This window comes from Zingiber officinale, chromosome 8A (genome assembly GCF_018446385.1).
Source record: "Zingiber officinale cultivar Zhangliang chromosome 8A, Zo_v1.1, whole genome shotgun sequence".
Lineage (NCBI taxonomy): Eukaryota > Viridiplantae > Streptophyta > Magnoliopsida > Zingiberales > Zingiberaceae > Zingiber > Zingiber officinale.
The window spans coordinates 48392081-48412951 of record NC_056000.1 but is presented as its reverse complement, the minus strand read 5'-3'; the positions used below and the strand labels follow the sequence as shown (position 1 = coordinate 48412951).

Sequence of the window (20871 nt, the reverse complement as noted above, 5' to 3'; positions counted from 1 at the left end):
CATACTTAGGAATCATGTCAAGGTTCATCATCCTTTTCACGGTATTAAAATTGACATGTCCTAATTTGTCATGCCATATATCATAAGACTCAATGTTATAAGCAATATCAGTAGATTTATTTAAGGTAGCATTTTCTACATTGAGTTTAAATAAACCTTCATTAAGGTAACATTTTCCAATAAATGTTCCTAAATGTAATATTACAACTTTATTACATTTAAAGTTCAACTCATAACCAACACGGACTAACTTTGATCCGCTAATCAAATTCCGACGGACTGCTGGAACATGATGCACCTCATGCAGTGACAGGACTTTTCCAGAGGTGAACCTCAAGTCAACTTGTCCTATCCCGAACACGCTGGCTATAGAATGGTTTCCCATGGTCACGGAAGTGCCTTCAATTACTTGATAAGTAAGGAAGGCAGAGCGATCAGCACAACAGTGCACATTAGCACCTGTATCAACTAACCATTCATTGGGTTGATAGATCAAGTTTAGTTTGGGTTTGAAGGTAACAAACCTATTGCTGGTGTCGTCACTAGCAGTCACGACATTTGCTTGTGCCTTGATGTTGGACGTATTGCTTTGGTTTTTCTCATTGTCCTTTCGCTTAGGGCAGAATTTGGCATAATGTCCAACCTGTCCACATGCCCAGCAAGACTTAGGTTTGGTTCCAATTTTCTTTTGAACCTTTGAGTTGGGTTTCATCTTATTCTTCATTTTCTGATTTTTGAATTTCTTTTTGTCAGATGAGACTACTACATTTGCCTTTGGAATAAAATCCATAGGCATTCTTGTATCATCATTTTTATGTTGCTTCCGATGTTCTTCTTCGATATTTAAGGCAATCATCAAATCTTCTAGAGAGATTTTACCTCTCTGATGTTTAAGAGTCATGCCAAAATCTTCCCAACTCGGAGGCAATTTTTCAATGATAGACAAGACCTGAAATTTTTCAGGTAATGACATATCTCCTTCAACAAGACCATGAATTTGGACTTGGAATTCATGTGTCTGCTCAATTACAGATTTGCCTTCAACCATTTTGAAGTTTAGGAATTTTGCCACAGTGTACTTTTCTAAATCAAAATCTTCGGAGTTGTATTTTTTATCCAAAGATTTCCACAGCTCTTTAGCTGAAGAGGTTGAGCAGTACACATCAAATAGTGCGTCTGAGAGAGCAGACAGGATTCTCCCATGGCAGAGATAATCCCTTTGCTTAAACCTCTCTAAGGTAGCACTATGGGCAGGTTCCTCTTCATTAGGCGAAGGAGGGTCTGTTTCTATAACGGAGAATAGCCCTAGCGTAGTAAGCCAAAATTCCATCCGTTGTTGCCAACGTCTGAAGTTTTGCCCGAAAAATCGTTCGGGTCGGGCGCTAGCCTCATCAGACCCAGTTATCCTATCGTTCATCATGTTTATTGATGCTACAATCAATTCTCTAAAATTGTAGTAAAATTGATTACACTAAACAGTAATAATTGCACCAATAAATGACGAGCATGCAATAAACAGTAATAGAGTAAGGTTAGGAATTTGTGTATCTCCGGTCGAAGCGTCGGGCGTGCCGACTGTCTTTAGAGAATTGATTGCCACCCACGGTGCAGAGGCTCTCTGGCAAAATCCTCCCAAGATCTGACAACCGCTCGTGCCGTTCGTAGGTGCACTCCAAGACGAACGCCGCACTCGGACTCAACCTCAGATCGCAGAACCAAGTCTCAGAACTTGGAAAGAAGAAGAAGAAGAAGAAAGCAGAGGAATGCTTTGCTTTTTTTGGAGCGAATTGAGAAGGAGCAGAGGAAGTGTATTTATACACTTCGAAGCAGTGTATGTCGCTTTGCTTTCTCACGCGTGGGTGCCGGGTGCGTCGCTTTCTCGCGGACAGAATCGCGATGCTTCGCTTCCTCACGCGGACTGGCAAAAACGAACCGGGCCGCCCGTAAGCGCGAGGCTCACGAGCTGGGGATTTGCACCCCCCCTGCGCGCGATAATCGCGTGCGTCGCGCCCGGTTTATGGATTTCTGGCTCGAACCCCCTGATTTGGGCTTGGCCCGCGCATGCGTGTAGGTTCTCCTTAACTTGACTAAGCTAGCATGGAAGACTTCCATATATAAAGCCTTCTAAGCTTCTTAGCTTAGGAATGCGGGACTAAAAATAATGGGAATATTTTGAATTAAAACTCAGCAATTTATTCATGGAGAAAACTTTTGTCTATGTATTTGTTCAGTAAGCGAAGTTATATTTTAAGAAAAATATAAAGATGATGTGGTGGCAGATGCATTATTGAAACTAAGTTAGCTAAAGTGAGTCAAGTGGTCCTTGAGTTATATACTTATTATAATATGCAAATATATGATAAATAATTTTAATAACTGTATTGTGAACAGAAAGATAAATTACATTAGAATTATCTTCTTATTGTATTATCAAACATACATTTCATAATGTTGAAAAAAATTCAACCATGTATAATCATAAGTTGTTATAACACATATAATTTCCGTAGATGTTACAATTGTAGCAATTTTAACAATAAGTGCTGGTGTTGTAAAACATAATTTATGGACATATTTTATTTTTTTTATATAGGGCTACGATAAAGTCAATATGGTCCAATGGAATAATTATATTGAATATGGAATCTTTCATGACTTTTTTTTGATTAGATCGTACTCACAGATGACGATTGTATAAATACATATTTTGCAATCATTGTAGAGGAGCCAAAACATCAGACATACTATATTGTCCATCTATATTTTGTGTTGTGGGTTTTGCTGTAAGTATAACATCAGCTGCTACTACCAAATTTTTTTCTCCATATATTCCTCTTACAATGTTTGTCTCTATATATAAGATTTGTTTGGAATGATGTCATTTGAGGAATTTAGTTTATCATCAAACATTGACGATGACAAGCCAACCAGATATATATTCTATCTATTAAATAACACAGATGATCACTGGCACCTACTGTTTATATACTTATAAGAAGTTCAATATATGCATTATAACTCCCTTGGAGGCTCAAAATTGTACACTTCTAAGTTTCATTGTTTTGTAAGTACCTGTCATGTTGAAGAATTCTATATATATCGGCTTTTAGTGTGTAATGTTTACAAACTTCATCCTAATGCAAGTGGACTTTTTTAAGAATATGGACCAATCTTATTATGATATGTGGTATCCATGACTATAATCGTTAATATTAAGAGAGTTTGATGTATCTACAATCTCGAGTTCAACATAAGTAAAATCGTTAATATATGTTTATTTATTTTTTATACATCTCCATATTCCTATTTGTAATTATATTATTAATAGTCCAAAAAAACTATTTTTTAATTAGATTATGCATTTTGTAATACTCCATTACGCTGAGAATTTAATGTACATAAGAGTAACAAATTTTAGATAAGCTGGGATGAGACAATTTAATTTTCATATTGGTCATAATATTTTTACTAGTAAATATTGGATTACTAAAAAGCTGATGTAAATGTATTGGAAAACTGATGTCAATTTTTACTAACAAATTTTTATCAAGCTTGTGTAAATGTTTTGTAAAATTATTGTACAAGTTGGTGTAAGTCGAGTGTATAATTGATGTAAATATATTGAATACATCGAAAATTTGGATCTAATATATAACTGCCATAAATGTATTGTTAAATTGTTATATGTTGTAGCAGCTAATTGACATGTTTTCATGATCCTTATACAACATTATATTCAATCAAGTAATAGCAAAGTAGAAACTCTTACTCCTGTTTATTAGGATGGATGAAAATATTAAAAAGCTAGGTAAAGTTTTCTTTGAGAAATTATTTCATTAAAAAAAAATACTCATCCTTTCAACTAGTTGTGTTATAAAATAATAGATAGACGAATTTTAAAATTCTCCCACACATGGATATTGTTTGAATATTTTTTATCCAACTCGGGTGTAGTATAGACGATGGACATATGAAATCTTTGACGTAATGATCAAGAGTCGATTTTCAAAAATTGACGATATAAAATTTACCCTACCATATACTTGATATCTATATATCTATATATCTCTCTATATCGATAAGATCGGTACTTAATATAATGAATCTATATTGAATATTTTATCCGCCCAAATGACGGAACATATCTTTCTTTCCTCCCAGCATATTTTGTTTTTGTTTTTTTGCTCACGATGACAGCTGTGGACCCTGCATGGTTTTTTTCTCTTTCTTTAGTTAAGATTTTTTTTTTTTTTCCACAATTCCTTTTCTTCCTCAATCCATATCTCGAAGAAAACAGCTGCATATATAATATCAAAGAATTTCTTTGCAGCTCGTCTCTTTGATTGATCTAAAAAAGCTCAAGAAGACGAAGATATTTCTCTATAGAAACCAAAGAAGACATTTCTCTCTTCCAACAAAATGTCAAAGAATTTCTTTGTCCTCTTTCATTTATTCAAAAGCTAATTATAGAAGACAATTGAGATTAGACTGTGAAGAGTAAAGAAATTGTTTGGGCAAGATTTGGCTTTGTCTATAGAAGTCAAAGAAGCTATTTCTCACCCAGGCAACGACAAAGTGCTCACGTAGTCCCTTAAGCACCTACGATTCAAATTTTAGGTATAAGGTATTTTTCTCTAATGAAATAAAAAATCTTAAACTATTATATAAGGAGCGACTTGCACTTCCGAATTTATCTGTACATTCCTTATGTTGCACACCCTATGAGTTTTTTAAATTTTTTTCATTTTATTTTATTTTATTTTATTTAATATTATAATCTAATTTAAGAAGTAGAATTCGATTGACATAATGAGAAGTTTAAAAAATAAATAAATAATAAAAAAATAAAAAAATTATGGTGCTTACGTGCGACATATCAAAACGAGTCACATGCATGATAACTTAACCAAACACTCAAGGCGTTTGCTGTATGATCACCAAACTCACAACTTTTCTTTGTTTTTTCTTTAACTTACTCTATTAATCATTTTCAATATATATAGATATATAAATAATAGTCATTTTCAAAAAAAAAAAAAAACAAAAAACAAATATAGTGAAAGGTGATTTTATTTCTATTGGAATTTCTATATAGAGATAGTTATGTAGTGTTTATTCAATAATTGGGTCCGATTAGTTATCTCGACGATGAGTTGATGAGTCGATGACTTAAATCGATAGAGCTCAGTATGATGACACGGACTTTGTCTCATTTATACTCTCAACACATCATTTTAGTTATCGAGACACCATTTCGGGTAATAGACGTATCCTTCTTGGTATCGTCATTACCAACTTAATCTCGTCGGTCGTCGAGTTATCTCTTCGAATATCGACACATCACCTTCAGGTAAGCTTATCCCTACAGATAAGAGTATTAAGGTCGAAGTGAAGGCTAGATCTTTTTTCCTTAAGATGATATTGCTCCGCCTAAGTGCTTACGGTTTATTGGTAATCATCCCCCAAGATACAACGACTTACACCTTGAAATAAGAGCACTCCAAATTTCGAGCGTTGTCAAACTTTCAAAGCCTTGAAACTTTTAAGAGAGGAGAAAGAAGAGAACTCAAGAGAAAAATTCACAACTTGAGAATTGAGTAAGTTGAGTGGAAGAAAAGAGGTTTTTTTTATAGAGATGAAGGGTTACTTTCGAGAGATAAAAGTTTCTTTCAAAAGGTAAAAAAGTGAAAAGGTGAAAGACATGGGGTGTGCATTTTCATTTAAACCTTATCTATTACTATTAATTAATTCAATTGATTATTCTGATTAATTATTTACTTAATCTATTAATTAATATTACAATCATGATTAATTTTTTAATTAATTAATTAATAAAATTAATTATAATTTCACATCCCTTAATAGTTTTACATACTCGAGTTAGTATTTATGTAATCTCATCCATAAATCCAATTCGCGTGCGGGTAAAACTTTCATCTGATCATATCGGATCAACCCTTCATTAGATATTAAGTTCTCATTCACTCGAGAAATTGATTTACGACGGACTATTCACAAAGTAGCTGTCTTATCCCTATTAAATTTATTGGTCACCAAAACTAATTTTCCAACAATCTTCCACATGAATAGAAATTATGGATAAGTTTCAAGTCTCAAACAAGAGTTTCGTCGGAAAACTATAACATCAAGAGAGGTAGCTTGTGGCTTTGAGCTTTCTGTATTGGAATAAGATCGGATTTACTTGGTTGCCCAATAAACTATGTCTTGAATTGTTCAGTAGTTGGTGTAAATCAAGACAATTATATTCACATAATAGGCCCTAGACTTTTACCATTTCTTTATCATGTCTGTTTTGGCTATGGACAAAACTTAGGATTCATAAGTGTTTCATTGAAGTGACTAGTCTTCACAGTTAGATATTAAGAGTATCCTATAATACCCTTTGCGATATAATATAAGAATCATTAAGTACTTTTGTTCATTCTTTACTCATTTTACAAGTTGCATCGTGTCTCTAAGAATGAGTTGGAGTCATTACTCCTAGGTGCCTCAAATCTTGTACCCCAAAAAAAACAATTTTAGGATAAAATCAAAAATTTTCAATCGTCTTTATTATTTTCTCAATATTTAGTGACAACATTATTGAATAGAGGTGAATGAGATATAGTCGATTATTGAATGTTACTCTTCCTCGAGAAACATTCCTTAAGCAATATCCCGTTGGTGCAGTTTGCACTAACGGTCTAACCCAAGTTTTGATAAATGACAAGTTAAGTTAGGTTCTGTTGTGATCTAACCACATGATTAAGTGTGTAGTACAAAGTTCAGATAGGTCGACAAGCCAACCGGATATCTGGCATGAAACCCAGAAAGATAAATGGGCCGATCGGATAACTGGTATGAAGTCCAGATATCTGACAAGAAATTCAACTAAGTCGACGGGCCGACCATATAGCTGATATGAAGACCAGATAGGCCAACAGGCTGACCGGATATTTGGCAGGAAGTCTAGTTAGGTTAATGGGCTGACCGGATAACTGGCATGAAGTCCAGACAGATCGACAGGCTGATCAGATGTCTGGCAAACTGGTAAGTTAAGGTAAGTCACTGGACGAGAGTGACCAAGTGAGGACGCATTCTGATTAAAGGGACAGTAGGCGTCGGTCAAGTTTAGGTCCATTTGGGATTCCTAAGCTGAGACTTTGACTAGTTCCTGGTCCTGAGAGGACATAAACTAATTCATACTGCTCATTATTATTGTGCTAACATTTATTTTGCAGGGCAAAACTACATTTAGATGAACAGTGTCAGAAGGCTCCTTCAATGAAGATGGAAGGCATCTTCGTACTGTTCATAGAAGGTGCCTTTAATGGCTATGGAAGGCGCCTTCTAAAGGATAAATTTTTGACTTTGCAACGAATAAGTGTCGGGCTGTTCGGGATTGAACTTGCCTCATTGGAGGCACCTTTTGTTGGTGCAGGAAGCATCCGACGATCAAACTTGTGTTTTGATTATGTCAAAGAGTCCAAAGTTAAGTTGTCTTATTATCTACCAAGATTCATTGAGCTTGTAGGAAAGTCCTAAGTTGTCTTAGGTAAAAGTCCTAGTGGATTCTAGGTAGGTGGAAAACCCTAGGGGGTGGTAACCATAGGCCGAGGAAAACCTTAGGGAGTGGTAACCCTAAGTCTTAGGGGGTGGTAACTCTAGGCTGAGGAAAGCCTTAGGGGGTAGTAACCCTAGGTAGAAAGTCCAGTTGGTCTGGAGGACCGATCTGACAACTGGTAAACTCTCCTGAGAGGAGTAGGTGAGGATGCGTTCTCCGAAGAGGGAATAGTAGGCGTCGGTTCGACCTAGAGTTTCGACGAAATTCAAAGTCAGAATTGAACAGTCAAAGGCTGTCAAATTTCAGTCAGAACTGGTCCGGGCACCCCGAGCTGGTCAGGGCGCCCGGAGTCGGTCCAGGCGCCCAGAACTCAAAAGTTATTTCTAAGCTAATATGGAGCTCTCGGAGTGGCGGAGCCACATGGTCCAGGCGCCCGGAACAACCTATTAAAGTAGCTTTGACCAGGAGCTTCAGAACAATACAACAAATGACTTTCGCTTCTTTGAGCTACTCAGAAAATACTTCCACGGCGCCCAAAAGCTCCGACAATGATTCTTCTAGAGATTTTCTCATACGAAGTTGTTGATATTGTTTTATTTAAAAGTTACTTGTACTACAACTGTAACCATTTTGTATTGTTTCGGATTGATTAGTGATTGCCCATCGAAAGTACTCTTACGTGCGAGCTTTGGAGTAGGAGTCGTCAGAGGTTCCAAACCAAGTAAAATCTTGGACTTGTTAGCATTGCTGTGTTTTCTTTTCATTCGTTATTCCGTTGCATATTTACTTAAAATGAACGAAATAGCCACGAGTATTATTCACCCCCTTCTCTAGCACTTTACGATCATACAATTGGTATCAGAGCAAGATCGCTCTTCACCGGACTAACCGCCGGAAGAAGCACGAGCTAAAGGTATGATCCAAGATTAAATTATATGGCTGAAACCTTGAACAAAGTAGGGGAAGTCCTGAGCAAGTCAAGAGTGACTTGATGCTTGAGGAGAGGCCTTGAGCAGGTCAAGAGTGACCTGATGCTCGAGGGGAGGCCTTAAGCATCAAGTCACTCTTGACCTGCTCAGGGCTTCCCCTACTTTGTTCAAAGTTTCACCCACATGGTTTAATCTTGGATCATGACTCTGGTTCGTGCTTCTTCCGGCGGTTAGTCCAGTGAAGAGTGATCTCGCTCTGATACGAATTGTAGGATCGTAAAGCGCTAGAGGGGGGGGGGGAGGTGAATAGCGCTCGTGGCTATTTCCATAATGAAAGGATAATGAAAGGGGTTGGGGACAATGCAACAAACGACTTTCACTTCTTCGAGCTGCTCAGAAAACGCTTTCACGATGCCCGAAAGCTCCGACAACGATTCTTCTAGAGATTTCCTCATACGAAGTTGTCAGTATTATTTTACTTAAAAGTTACTTGTACTACAACTGTAATCGTTCTGTATTATTTCGGATTGATTAGTGATTAACCATCGAATGCACTCTTATGTGCGGGCCTTGGAGTAGGATCGGAGTCACCACAAGCTCAGAACCAAGTAAATCCTTGGCGTTTGTGTTTTATTTGTCTTTCTTTTATTTCCGCTGCGTATTTACTTTGAGTTTACTCGAAATAAACGAATTATCCATGAGCGCTATTCACCCCCCTCTAGCGCTTTTCGATCCTACAATTAGTATCAGAGCGAGGTCGCTCTGAATCGGTATAACTACTGTTCGAGCATTCTTATTCATTGCTTTTTCAATCCTACAATTGGTATCAAAGCGGGTTTTGTGTCAAATATCCGGTCAGCTCGTCGACCTATCTGGACTTCACACTTGCTATTTGGTCGGTCCGTTGATTTAGCTGGATTTCTCCTGCACACTAAGTGAAAGTGTTAGATTACAACAAAACTAACTTAACTTACTTTGTCATTCATCAAAATCTGAGTTAGACCGTTAGTGCTAACCACACCAACAATCTCTCTATTTTTGATGCAATGACAACTTGGGTTGAGTTAGTTAAAAATAAGAAAAAAATAAATAAACATATGGCATGGTTTAAGTTAGTTTGATTTTGAAGTATCATTTAATTTTTACTAAATCCACCTAACCCTCCCTTTAACATTCATAAAAAATAATAAGCATAGCAAGTGTAGAAAAATTGACTGAGTAAAGGAAAGGAAAAAAAAATTTAAGAACAAAAAATTTTCAAGGGTACTGGGGAAGTTTAAACTTATAAAATTTTTAAGAATTGAGCAAGAGTTGAATTCCATCAAAGACCGAGGAATTACCTCCCATTTAATGACTAGCTTTGATTTCCTGATTCACTTCATCCCAATAGTGTGGGGCAGCCGTGGAGGGGGGTGGCTAGGATGATAAATTTCACCTTTTATGAAACATATAATAGATATTTATACATCATATTAATTCATTTACACATTAATAGAATAACACTTGTATGTTATTCACAAGATTGATCGGAGCATAAAATTTCATCCATATCACAAAATCAACTATCACTCTTATGTGATTGATTTTTCTATAATGACAAAAATAATCATTAGACAATATAACGAAACTTTTCCGGCCTACAATAATGAAAAAGGTTATTTGAGATGTTACCGTCGCCTAACTATGTTTGTTGCATCTCTGGAAAGCTGGATCAAAGTATTTAAAAACTACTTTATTTTTTTAAACCACGTGTCACACTTGCTTACGCCTCCCTTCAACTCTATAACATAGAATTGTCAAATCATATTTTTGTCGCTTTCAACTAGTGATTATGAGAGAGCCATGTGATCGGGAGTAGTTAGCTCATGAAGACTGTCCAAGCTATAGACAGCACTGTTTATCAGAGAAGAGCATATGCCAAACGTAGAATCACCTGCTACGTTAGAAGATAATCATACTCCACTGAAATAACAATTTATACCTCAATTTTTTTTTTATATTTTCTATAACAGGAAACTGCACCATTTGTCAGAAAATATTTTCCACCAGCCCGACTTTTATCACCTCTTCTTTGTTCGACCTTTTCACGTAACAGAGAATCACCGTTCCGAAAAATTACTTGCACCGTCCATCGAAAATTTACCCGCACCATTTGCAGGCTGTCACCGTTGCTTTGAAGGTACGTCACTTTCTTTGAGAAAACACTTTGCGGTTCAGAAATGTCTTTTTCAATTACCTCGGAAGGATAAAATGTGAATTTAATCCATGAGAAGTATGTGATTTGGACATTTCTAAAATGCTTTTGTGATTTGGACATTTCCGAAGACTGGCTACGCTCTTTGGTTACCAAACAAATTTCTTCACTTTTCATTTTCACCCTCTTAAAGTAAAAAGAGGATAAAAGTTGTATACTTTTTTCTTTGTTTTTATTACAAATACTTTTACAACTTACAAATTATTTTTATTACAAATACTTTTACAAATCACACACTTTATTTTTTATATATATAATAAAACAAAAACAGTAAAAGGTGATTTTATTTATTATTTTAGATTGCAACACCTGCTTTTATGGTATTATTCATTTATGAAGCTAGCGTACTTGTCGGCGATCTCCGAGATGAACTGGCTCAGCTTCTCCGGCGTCGACATCATCGCCATGTGGTCGGCCTCCTCGATCACCCTCACCTCGTTCACCGGGTAGTTCTCGATCATCCACCGCTGGAAGCTCGCCTGCAGCCCCTCGTCCTTCTCGCACACGACGAACACCTTAGCCACCGAGCCATACCCCGACGCCGAGAGCGGCGACGACGACTCCAGTTCCTTCACGAACAGGGAAGACGGCCTCACAAGCGTCATGGCCAAGGCAAAATCCTTCACCAAGATGCGATTTTGTTAGAAGAAGAAGAGAGGTGAATGTGATGATTGTTAAATTATATATAATTATAATTATTTATTTATAATTTTGAGGATAATTTAGTCTTTTTTTTTAATTTAGGATTTAGAATTTTTTATAATCAACTTTTGTACTCATTATTTTTTATAATTTTTTTTTTAGATTTATCAATAAAGACAGTTACTCATCGATTTCTACAACGATTGATGATGTTTCTCTGCCTATGAGCAGAGCCATACCTCCGGCGGTGAGCGATTGTAAAGGAGGGAGACGAACTTGGGGCCTAACACCATCGACAGAGGGCCGTTCTCCTTGTCCCCTACCGTGCCGAATTGGGTATCCAACCAAAACGGCAAGGTCGGATCTTCCAGATGGACCTTCACAAGAACAGAATTCAATCAAAACGTACGTACGCTCAAAGGTAGATTTTGAAAAATCAAGACTCGTTTAGCTTGCTCACCTTGGTATAGACGAACGAGGGAGGATGAACGGTGTCGGGCAAGAAGGCAGTGACGAAGACGCCGACGGCGACCTTGTGTGGGAACCTGTCCATGGCGAAGGCGATGTTGAGACCCCCGAGGCTGTGGCCGACGAGGACGATGCGCTCGCCCGGGGGCAGCGCAGCCAGAAGGTCGATCAGGGGCTGGTTGTAGTCAGCGAAGTTCCTGAGGTCGGAGAAGCGGCGCTCGTCGACGCCGGAAGCAGCGAGATCAAGCGCGGTGACTCGGTGGCCGGCGGAGCGGAGAAGGGAGATGAGCTTGTACCAGGACCAGGCGCCGTGGCAGGCGCCGTGAACGAGGACAATGTGGTGGCTGCTGGAGTCGGCCATGTGATGTGACTGTGGGACTTTGAAGTTTGAAGAGTCGACTTGTGGGTGCCCGTTTTATAGAAGGCGGAGTGAGAACGGGCTGGCGTCGGGTCAATTCGCGTGTTTCTTAACGAGAGATCCGGGTTAAATCGAAAGGCGTTATGTTCCATCAATTCAATATTTTTAATTTATTATTTATTAAAATAAATTTATTGAGAACATCTGTCGTAAGCTTCTTTGGGAGGATAGAGTATTATCATATTAAATTATAGGATTAAAATTTGATGTGTTTAAATATATCTTTCTTTATATCTTGATGACTACACAATAACTAATAGTCACTTAAAAAAAGCATATCCTTTTCATTTATCATATTCTCTAATTGAAAAAAATTATAATCCCTAAACCAATCCATCCATATGCCGAATTAGAGAGTCTCGATCATTAATCAGGAAAATTTTACGTGTTTCTTTCCATGTCGTGCTGTGCAAATGAGTTTGCCCTGCAAACGGAGTTTTATGTACGTATGCACATATTTTTTGAAAATGTTGTTTTTTTTCAGGATTGTAACTATTTAATTTTATAATTTTAATGGACCTAGTTAGAAATAGCTGGCAACTATACAGATGCGGGATGATGATGAGGGGCCCCATCCAGTGATCACGATGAAGGTCAAAGTTAAGGCGGTCAACGCGTGGATAGCATCGGCCGGTCGGGCAAAGCATGTCTCGACCGGGGAAGAAGGCCTCGATCCGCCGCCTCCTTCGATACGGGGAGGAGTTAAATGATCGACGCTTGAAGGAATATTGAAAGTCGAACAGAGGAGGAGATGAGGTGCAAAAGTCGGGCCGAGCGGCTACCCCACTCGGCAAGACAACAAAGCTTGATATGGGCAGAGTTCAACTTCGGCCGAGCGGCTATCCCGCTCAGCTTGGCAGCAGGTCTCGACAGTGGTAGTGGCACTGGCAGTGGCAGTGGCAGAGGGGAACTTCGGTTGAGCAGACACGCATAGGACTAGTGAGGTCCTGGCCAACCAGACGGGGCATCAGAGGCACGAGATCTCGGGCGAGCGGCCAACCCGCTCGGCCTAGCATGGACAGCCGACACCGAGCATTGACAGCCATAAGATCGTACGGTGGAAGCTTCCACTGTCACTTCAGATATATGCTCAGCCCGTTATGATATTGTGTCAGGGATGCTTTATTGACAAGTCTTTTCAGGGAAAACTTTGAGAAGCGTGCTCGCTTTGGGAAGCGTGCATGCGCGCTACAGGAGCTCTATATAAAGGGGGGGGGGGTCCAAGCATCGGCGGAGGTATGCGATATTCACTGTTTGTGCTATAGTCTTCTTGTTGCTCTGCCTTATATTTCATTATTGGTGACTGAGTTAAGCGTTGGAAGGCCAACGCCGGGGGCCCCTTCCCTGAATCGACACTGACGTCAGCTGTGTTGCAGGTCGGAGCGGAGTCCATAGGAGGTCATCGGGAGCGCCACATCCCCGGCTTTCCATCTCTTCGACTTTCGGACAGGATCATATTTGGTGCTGTCTGTGGGAACGTAACCTGCATCTGAGCCGAGAAGATGGAGGGCGCTGGATGGCTCACAACCGTGACGCTTACCCAGGAAGAGCTCGACATGCTCGTGCAAGCCCGAGCGGCAAAAATGATCGAGCAGCAACAACTACAGGCGTTAGCCGATCGGCAAGCGTCGCAGCCTGCAACATTGGCGAATGGGAGACGAGCGGGGTAGAATAGAAGGCCGACCGCCACACAGGGGGAAGCACCACCCGTGCTGATCCCCTTTTATCGCGCCTTGTTCCAAACCCCCTCAGAAATAGCCCAGGTGAATCAAGAACGGGGATCGTCTTCGGATGATGCTCCTGTTTGGGATGTGCGAAAAGGCACAACACCCCGAAGCAACACGTCGCCCTAACGGATCAATCGACAGTTTTCCGAGGAGATCTTACAAGACCCTCTGCCCAAACACTATACCCCGCTGGCGATCGAGACATACAACCGATCGACCGATCTAGATGATCATCTGGATAGGTTCAATAATGAAGCTGTTGGTGCGGGAAGCATCCGAAGATCGAACTTGAGTTTTGATAATGGCAAAGGATTCAAAGTTAAGGTGTATTGTGATCTAACAAGTCTGTTAAGTATTTCAGGAAAAGACCTAACTGTGGTTAGGCAAGGTAAAAACCCTAGGGGGTGGTAACCCTAGGTCATAGGGGGTGGTAACCCTATACGGAAAGTCTTGATAGGTCGAAGGCTTCAGGCAAAAGTCCTAGGGGGTGGTAACCCTAGGTGGAAAGTCCTGGTGTCGCGAATCAGGTGAAAGACTGGACTAGCCGGAAAGCGGATGTCCAGCAGAAAGTTCGGAAGCTTCGAGTGCTGAGCAAAAGTCCAGTCAGTTAGGAGGACCGGACTGGCATCAGGTAAATCTCCTGAGTGGAGTAGGTGAGGACGCGTTCCCCGTAGAGGGAACAGTAGGCGTCGGGTCGACCTAGGGTTTCCGGTTGGAAACCCGAAGTCAGACTCGGACAGTCCGGAGACTGTCATTATCACATCTATTATGTTTTATGTGCTAACTTTGTGTTGTAGGGTATATTTGGGATTAATGTATCTTGCAGGGACCAAAGTGCAAAGATTAACCTTAGATGAACAGTGTCCGAGGCGCCTCCATGGAGCTTGGAGGCGTCTCGGGTGCAAAACCTGAGCTGGCTGCGAAGCAAGCTTGGAGGCGCCTTGAAGGAAGCCAAGGCGCCTTGGACAGCTTGATGAAGGCGCCTTGGAGAGGCTAGAGGCGCCTTGAACCTGATAAGGTTCGACCAGTTCAGCCCTTATCTCCGCGGCTGACTCGGCTCATTCAAGGCGCCTTGGTGAACAGTGGAATGCGCCTTGAACACCCTTTATAAGGGATCTCGACCAGCAGCTCAAGACAACAATTCCAAGCGATCCCTATATGCGATTAGCTGCTAACGAAAGGTTCCCGAAGTGCTGCGACTACTTTTCGACGACCCTGAGCTCCAGAATTCATATTCTCTAAGTGTTGTCGGTATTTTTTATTACTATTTTAACTTGTACGTAGATTGTAATAATTCTCGTGCTTATAGTTGTTGCCCACGGAAAACGATCAAGGATCGCGGGCCTTCGAGTAGGAGTCGTCATAGGCTCCGAACGAAGTAAATCCACTGTGTTCATCTGTTTTTTCTTTAATTCTGCTGCGTTTGTTTTTACTCGTACGAATTCGAAAATTGTGAAAGCCGCGAGTGCTATTCACCCCCCCTCTAGCGTTTCTCGATCCAACAATTGGTATCAGAGCGGGGTAGCGTTGATCTGGTGCAACCACCAATCACGTAATTTTTCGCGGTGTTCTAAATTTTTCGGAGTCAACTGAAATTAGTATTATTACTATATTCCAATTTTTTTTTCGTTCGTATCGACCTCGCTCGAAGTTGGTGCAACACCACTCGAGTTAGTTTTGTTTTCAATTCTTTACTCCCGCACTACTAATCTAAGACTTAGTCTTGGGACGTATTTCTTTATTTTTCTCTTTGCATATTATCTCGATGGCCCAACAAGAGGGTTTCAGCACCGTCCATCCCCGGCTCTTCTCCGGAGAAGATTTCGGGTACTGGAAGGGATGAATGGAGACGTTTCTAAAGATCCAGTTCGAGATGTGGATGATCATCCGAACTGGATTTCAACTACCGACTAACACTGATGGCAAACCTACTCCCTACGAAGACTGGGAACCCTCCCTCATCAAGAAAGTGGAAGCCAACGCCAGAGCTACCTGCACCCTCCAGTGTGGATTGACCAAAGAGGAGCTCAACAGAGTTGGTCCATTCTCATCAGCAAAGGAGCTTTGGGAAAAGCTGATTGAACTTCACGAGGGAACCTCCGATACAAAGGTAAGTAAACGTGATTTACTACTTAATAAATTATATAATCTGAAAATGCAGGAATGTGAGATGGCGAGTTCACTACACGCAAGAATTCAAGACATCCTCAACTCTCTCCACGGAATAGGGCAAAAGATAGAGAATCGGGACGTCATAAGGTATGCATTAAATTCGTTTCCGAGGAGCACATTGTGGGCATCAATGGTAGATGCCTACAAAGTCTCTAAGGATTTATCTAGTATTAAATTAGATGAATTATTATGTGAGTTTGAATTACATGAGCAGACTAATGCACAGCCGACCGAGAAGGGGGTTGCTTTGATTGCAGGTGCCAGTCGAACATGCGAACCGAGAGCACGACGAAGAACTGAACCTGAATCGGAAGAAGATCCCGACTCGGACGATGAAGACGATGAGCTAACAACCGAGCTCGTGAACCTCGTAAAGAAACTCTACAAGAAGAAGAAGGGCTTCAACAAGAAAGATCTAAAGAAGGTGGTACAAACCAAAGAGGTTCAACCAAGTTCTAAAGGTAAGTTCGAAGTTATCTGCTACGGGTGCAACCAGAAGGGGCATGTCAAGGCCAACTGCCCAAATCAAAAGGAAGCTAAGAAGCAAAGAAAGAAGAAGGCCCTAAAGGCGACGTGGGACGAATCCTCAAAAGAAGATATCGACGATGAACTCGATCAGACGAGTTTACTCGCACTGATGACCCGGGACCAGATCGACGAATCCGAGAGCGAGACCGAGTCCGAGCGAAGCCATGGATCCGTATCAGTTTCCGAAGGGCCAGATCCCGCTGTAAGTATCCCTCGTCTGAATAATCTAGTCAATTATTTGTTGCGCAAACTAGCTAAGTCGAACCTTAAGGTCAAGTCACTTCTAAAGGAAATAGTAGTCCTTAAAGAAGTGACTAACTCTAAATCATTACCTGACCAAGTTCAGACTGAAAATTCAACTCAAGTTCAAAAACTTGAGGAAGAAAACTCTGATATGAAAAACCAGGTCAAAAATTTTAAAAATACTTTAGAACGGTTTTCTTTAGGTTCCAAGAATCTTGACTTAATTCTTGGGATACAAAGAGCAATTTATAATAGAACTGGGCTAGGATACAAAACCAAAAAGAAATATAAATCTTATTTATCCTTAATAAACAAACCAAATAGTAAGGTAATCCAAGCATGGGTCCCCAAGTCCAAATTGGTCAATCAAGTTGGACTTGGTCAATACTGGGTCCCAAAGGATCAAATACACTATCTCGATAGGCCGTATCGAGGCTATGATCCAGGGGGAGTTAACAGAAAAATCATAAAAATTAAAATTCAAAATTCAAAATTAAATTAAATTAAATTTAAAATTTAAAATTTAAAATTCGAAATTAAATTCAAAATTCAAAATTAAGGTTCAAAATTCAAAATTCAAAATTCAAATTTAAAATTCAACTTAAATCAATAAAAATTTAGAAGGAGGATCCAGAATAGCTGGCACCCCTAATTAAACTACCCGATTGGGTAACTGAACTTAATCTACCCGAAATGGGTAAACAAGAGTAGACTGCCCGGCAGGGTAATTAAGGTTAGAAAAAATGGGCTAGATTTAACTTGACCCACGGTACTGGTGAAGTTTTTGGATGATAGTACGTTAGTGAAGCTTGGGCATCGCATGTCTAGGAAGATATGGCTTCGACCTGGTGCATTTGGCCAAGTGAAACTGACCGAAGCTACCCTTAAACGGATCCTAACCAGTTAGACCAAGATTTAGTATTAAGTTCAATGGGTAGGACTATTTGGAAATCTCGAAGACATGATTACTTTAATGAGTTCCTTGTGACTCACCATAACTGAGAAGTTTATCCCAAAAATACCTACTTGTTAAACCCAAAGCTAAACCTGAATTTAACACAAAGTTAAACCAAACTCTTAAATTGAACCTCAATTCATCTCACAAAAAATTATAGGATTCCTTGATTGAAAATTTAGATCGGGTGAGATAACTAAGGAAGTTAAAATTCAAATTCAAAATTAAACTCATTTAATTCAAATTCTATAATCAATTTTTTTTTTAAAAAAAAATCTTTAAAACTTAATTTCAAAATTCTTTTAAAAATCTTTTCAAACCTATTTTTAAAATCTTTAAAACTTAATTTCAAAATTCTTTTAAAAATCTTTTCAAACTTATTTTAAAAATATTTTAAAACTTAATTTCAAAATTCTTTTACAAAATTAATAAACATAAAATTATTTTCAAAATTAATTAACTTAAAATTATTTTACAAAATTAATTAACTTAAAATTATTTTTAAAAATTAATAAACATAAAATTATTTTTCAAAATTAATTAACTTAAAAATTATTTTATAAAATTAATTAACTTAAAATTATTTTACAAAATTAATAAACATAAAATTCTTTTACAAAATTAATAAACATAAAATTATTTTTCAAAATTAATAAAATTATTTTCAAAATTAATTAACTTAAAAATTATTTTACAAAATTAATTAACTTAAAATTATTTTTTTAATTAACTTAAAATTATTTTACAAAATTAATTAACTTAAAATTATTTTACAAAATTAATTAACTTAAAATTATTTTACAAAATTAATTAACTTAAAATTATTTTACAAAATTAATTAACTTAAAATTATTTTCAATTAATTAACTTAAAACCTTTTCCAAAACTTCTCAAAACGTTAACTTAAACAAACACCCATAGGATTAATTGATTGCTAACTTAGATTGGGTGAGATAGAAAAACTAAGCAGTCTACTTCAATTAAGCTATCTTTGAATCCATTAAAAGGAAACCAATTCAACTACTTCATGTATAGGAATTGGATCAATGGATGTTGGATAGTGGATGCTTCAGACACATGACTGGAGATAAGTTGAAGTTTACTAAACTCAAATACAAGAATTTAGGATCGATTGCATTCGGCAACGACGGTAAACTGAAAGTAATCGGAAAAGGTAATATTGAACTTAGTTCTGACTTCATTATTCGAAATATTTTATTGGTTGAAAATTTTAACTTTAATTTACTAAGTATAAGTCAATTGTGTGATAATGGATACTTAGTCAATTTTGACAAATCTGGGTGTTTAGTTAAAAACATCGAAAACCCTGAAATCAGACTTAAGGGACTTAGAAAAAATAACATTTACACAATTGACCTATCAATATCCTCAATAAAGTGTCTCATGACACAACAAGAGGAAACCCAACTGTGGCACAGAAGACTGGGTCACACTCACACTAGACTCATTTCTAAAATGAGTCAAAATGGTCTAGTTAGAGGTTTGCCAAAATTAAAACATTGAAAACTCAATCTGTAATGCTTGTCAGTAAGGAAAACAAACCAAATCAACACACAAGTCAATGAATCTAGAGAGAACTAACTCTATGCTTGAGCTCCTTCATCTTGACCTATTTGATTCACATGGAGCCAAGTCACTAAGCAAGAACCAGTATTGCTTAGTTATAATTGATGACTACTCTAGATTCACATGGGTAAAATTTCTAAAAACAAAAGATGAAACCTTTGAAATATTTAGTAATTTCTGCAAATTAACAGAAAATGAAAAAGATACTAAAATTAAATGTATCAGAAGTGATCACGGAGGGGAATTTGAAAATCATAGGTTTACCCAATTTTGTAAAATAAATGGATATCAACATGAATTTTCATGTCCTAGAACCCCCCAACAAAATGGTCTAGTGGAACGTAAAAATAGAACCCTACAAGAAGCAGTTATAACCATGCTAAACGAGTATAATTTAAATCATAAATTTTGGGTCGAAGCCATAAATACAACAAATTATATTCAAAATAGAATTCTAATTAACAAACCTCACAATAAAACACCTTATGAACTATATTACCATAAAATTCCCAACCTAAACTATTTAAAAGTATTTGGTTCTAAAGTTCACATTTTAAATACTAAAGATTACTTAGGAAAATTTACACTCAAATCTAACCAAGGAATATTTTTAGGATACTCCTCAACCAGTAGGGCCTTTAGAGTATATAATCAAAACACCTTAAAAGTTGAAGAAACAACTAATGTAATCTTTGATGAAGAAAACAACCTACCTAATATAAATGAAAATATTAACATCAATCCAAGAACTATAGAAGATGATGAAATCCAACCTAACCTTAATAAACCAGAAGAACCAGTTACTGATCCACAAATAAGACCAACTAGAGTAAGCACCTCTCACCCACCTGACCAAATTTTGGGTGACCTAAACCTAGGAGTCAGAACTAGATTCTCCTATAGAAACCTGAGTCAGATTGCCCTTATTTCTAAAATTGAACCTAAGACTATAGAAGAAGCCCTACCTGACCCAGACTGGGTTATTGCTATGCAAGAAGAATTATCCCAATTTGATAGAAACCAAGTCTGGGAACTTGTACCTAAACCAATAGATAAGTCCATAATTGATACCAAATGGGTATTTAGAAACAAATTGGATGATCAGGGTGATATAGTACGAAATAAGGTAAGACTAGTGGCCAAAGGGTTTAGTCAGGTTGAAGGTTTGGACTATGATGAAACCTATGCACCAGTAGCTAGACTTGAATCCATTAGGATGCTACTGGCTTATGCAGCACATAAAGGATTTAGACTATACCAAATGGATGTCAAGTCAGCCTTTTTAAATGGGTTTATTAAAGAAAAAGTCTATGTAAGCCAACCCCCAGGATTTGAGGACTTAGACTATCCTAGTCATGTATTTAAATTGAAAAAGGCTTTATAT

The 20871-nt window shown here is 38.1% G+C and overlaps 1 protein-coding gene across 1 annotated transcript; it reads right to left on the bottom strand.

Annotated features, from left to right (window-relative positions):
• Positions 1 to 10931: 10931 nt before the first annotated feature.
• On the bottom strand, positions 10932 to 12269 carry LOC122008918 (salicylic acid-binding protein 2-like). The gene is made up of 3 exons (XM_042564827.1): positions 11850 to 12269; positions 11629 to 11766; positions 10932 to 11367 (listed from the first exon to the last, which is right to left on the bottom strand). Exons 1-3 carry the CDS (start codon positions 12216 to 12218, stop codon positions 11071 to 11073), a joined length of 804 nt encoding a protein of 267 aa, XP_042420761.1. The 5' UTR covers positions 12219 to 12269; the 3' UTR covers positions 10932 to 11070.
• Positions 12270 to 20871: the final 8602 nt, after the last annotated feature.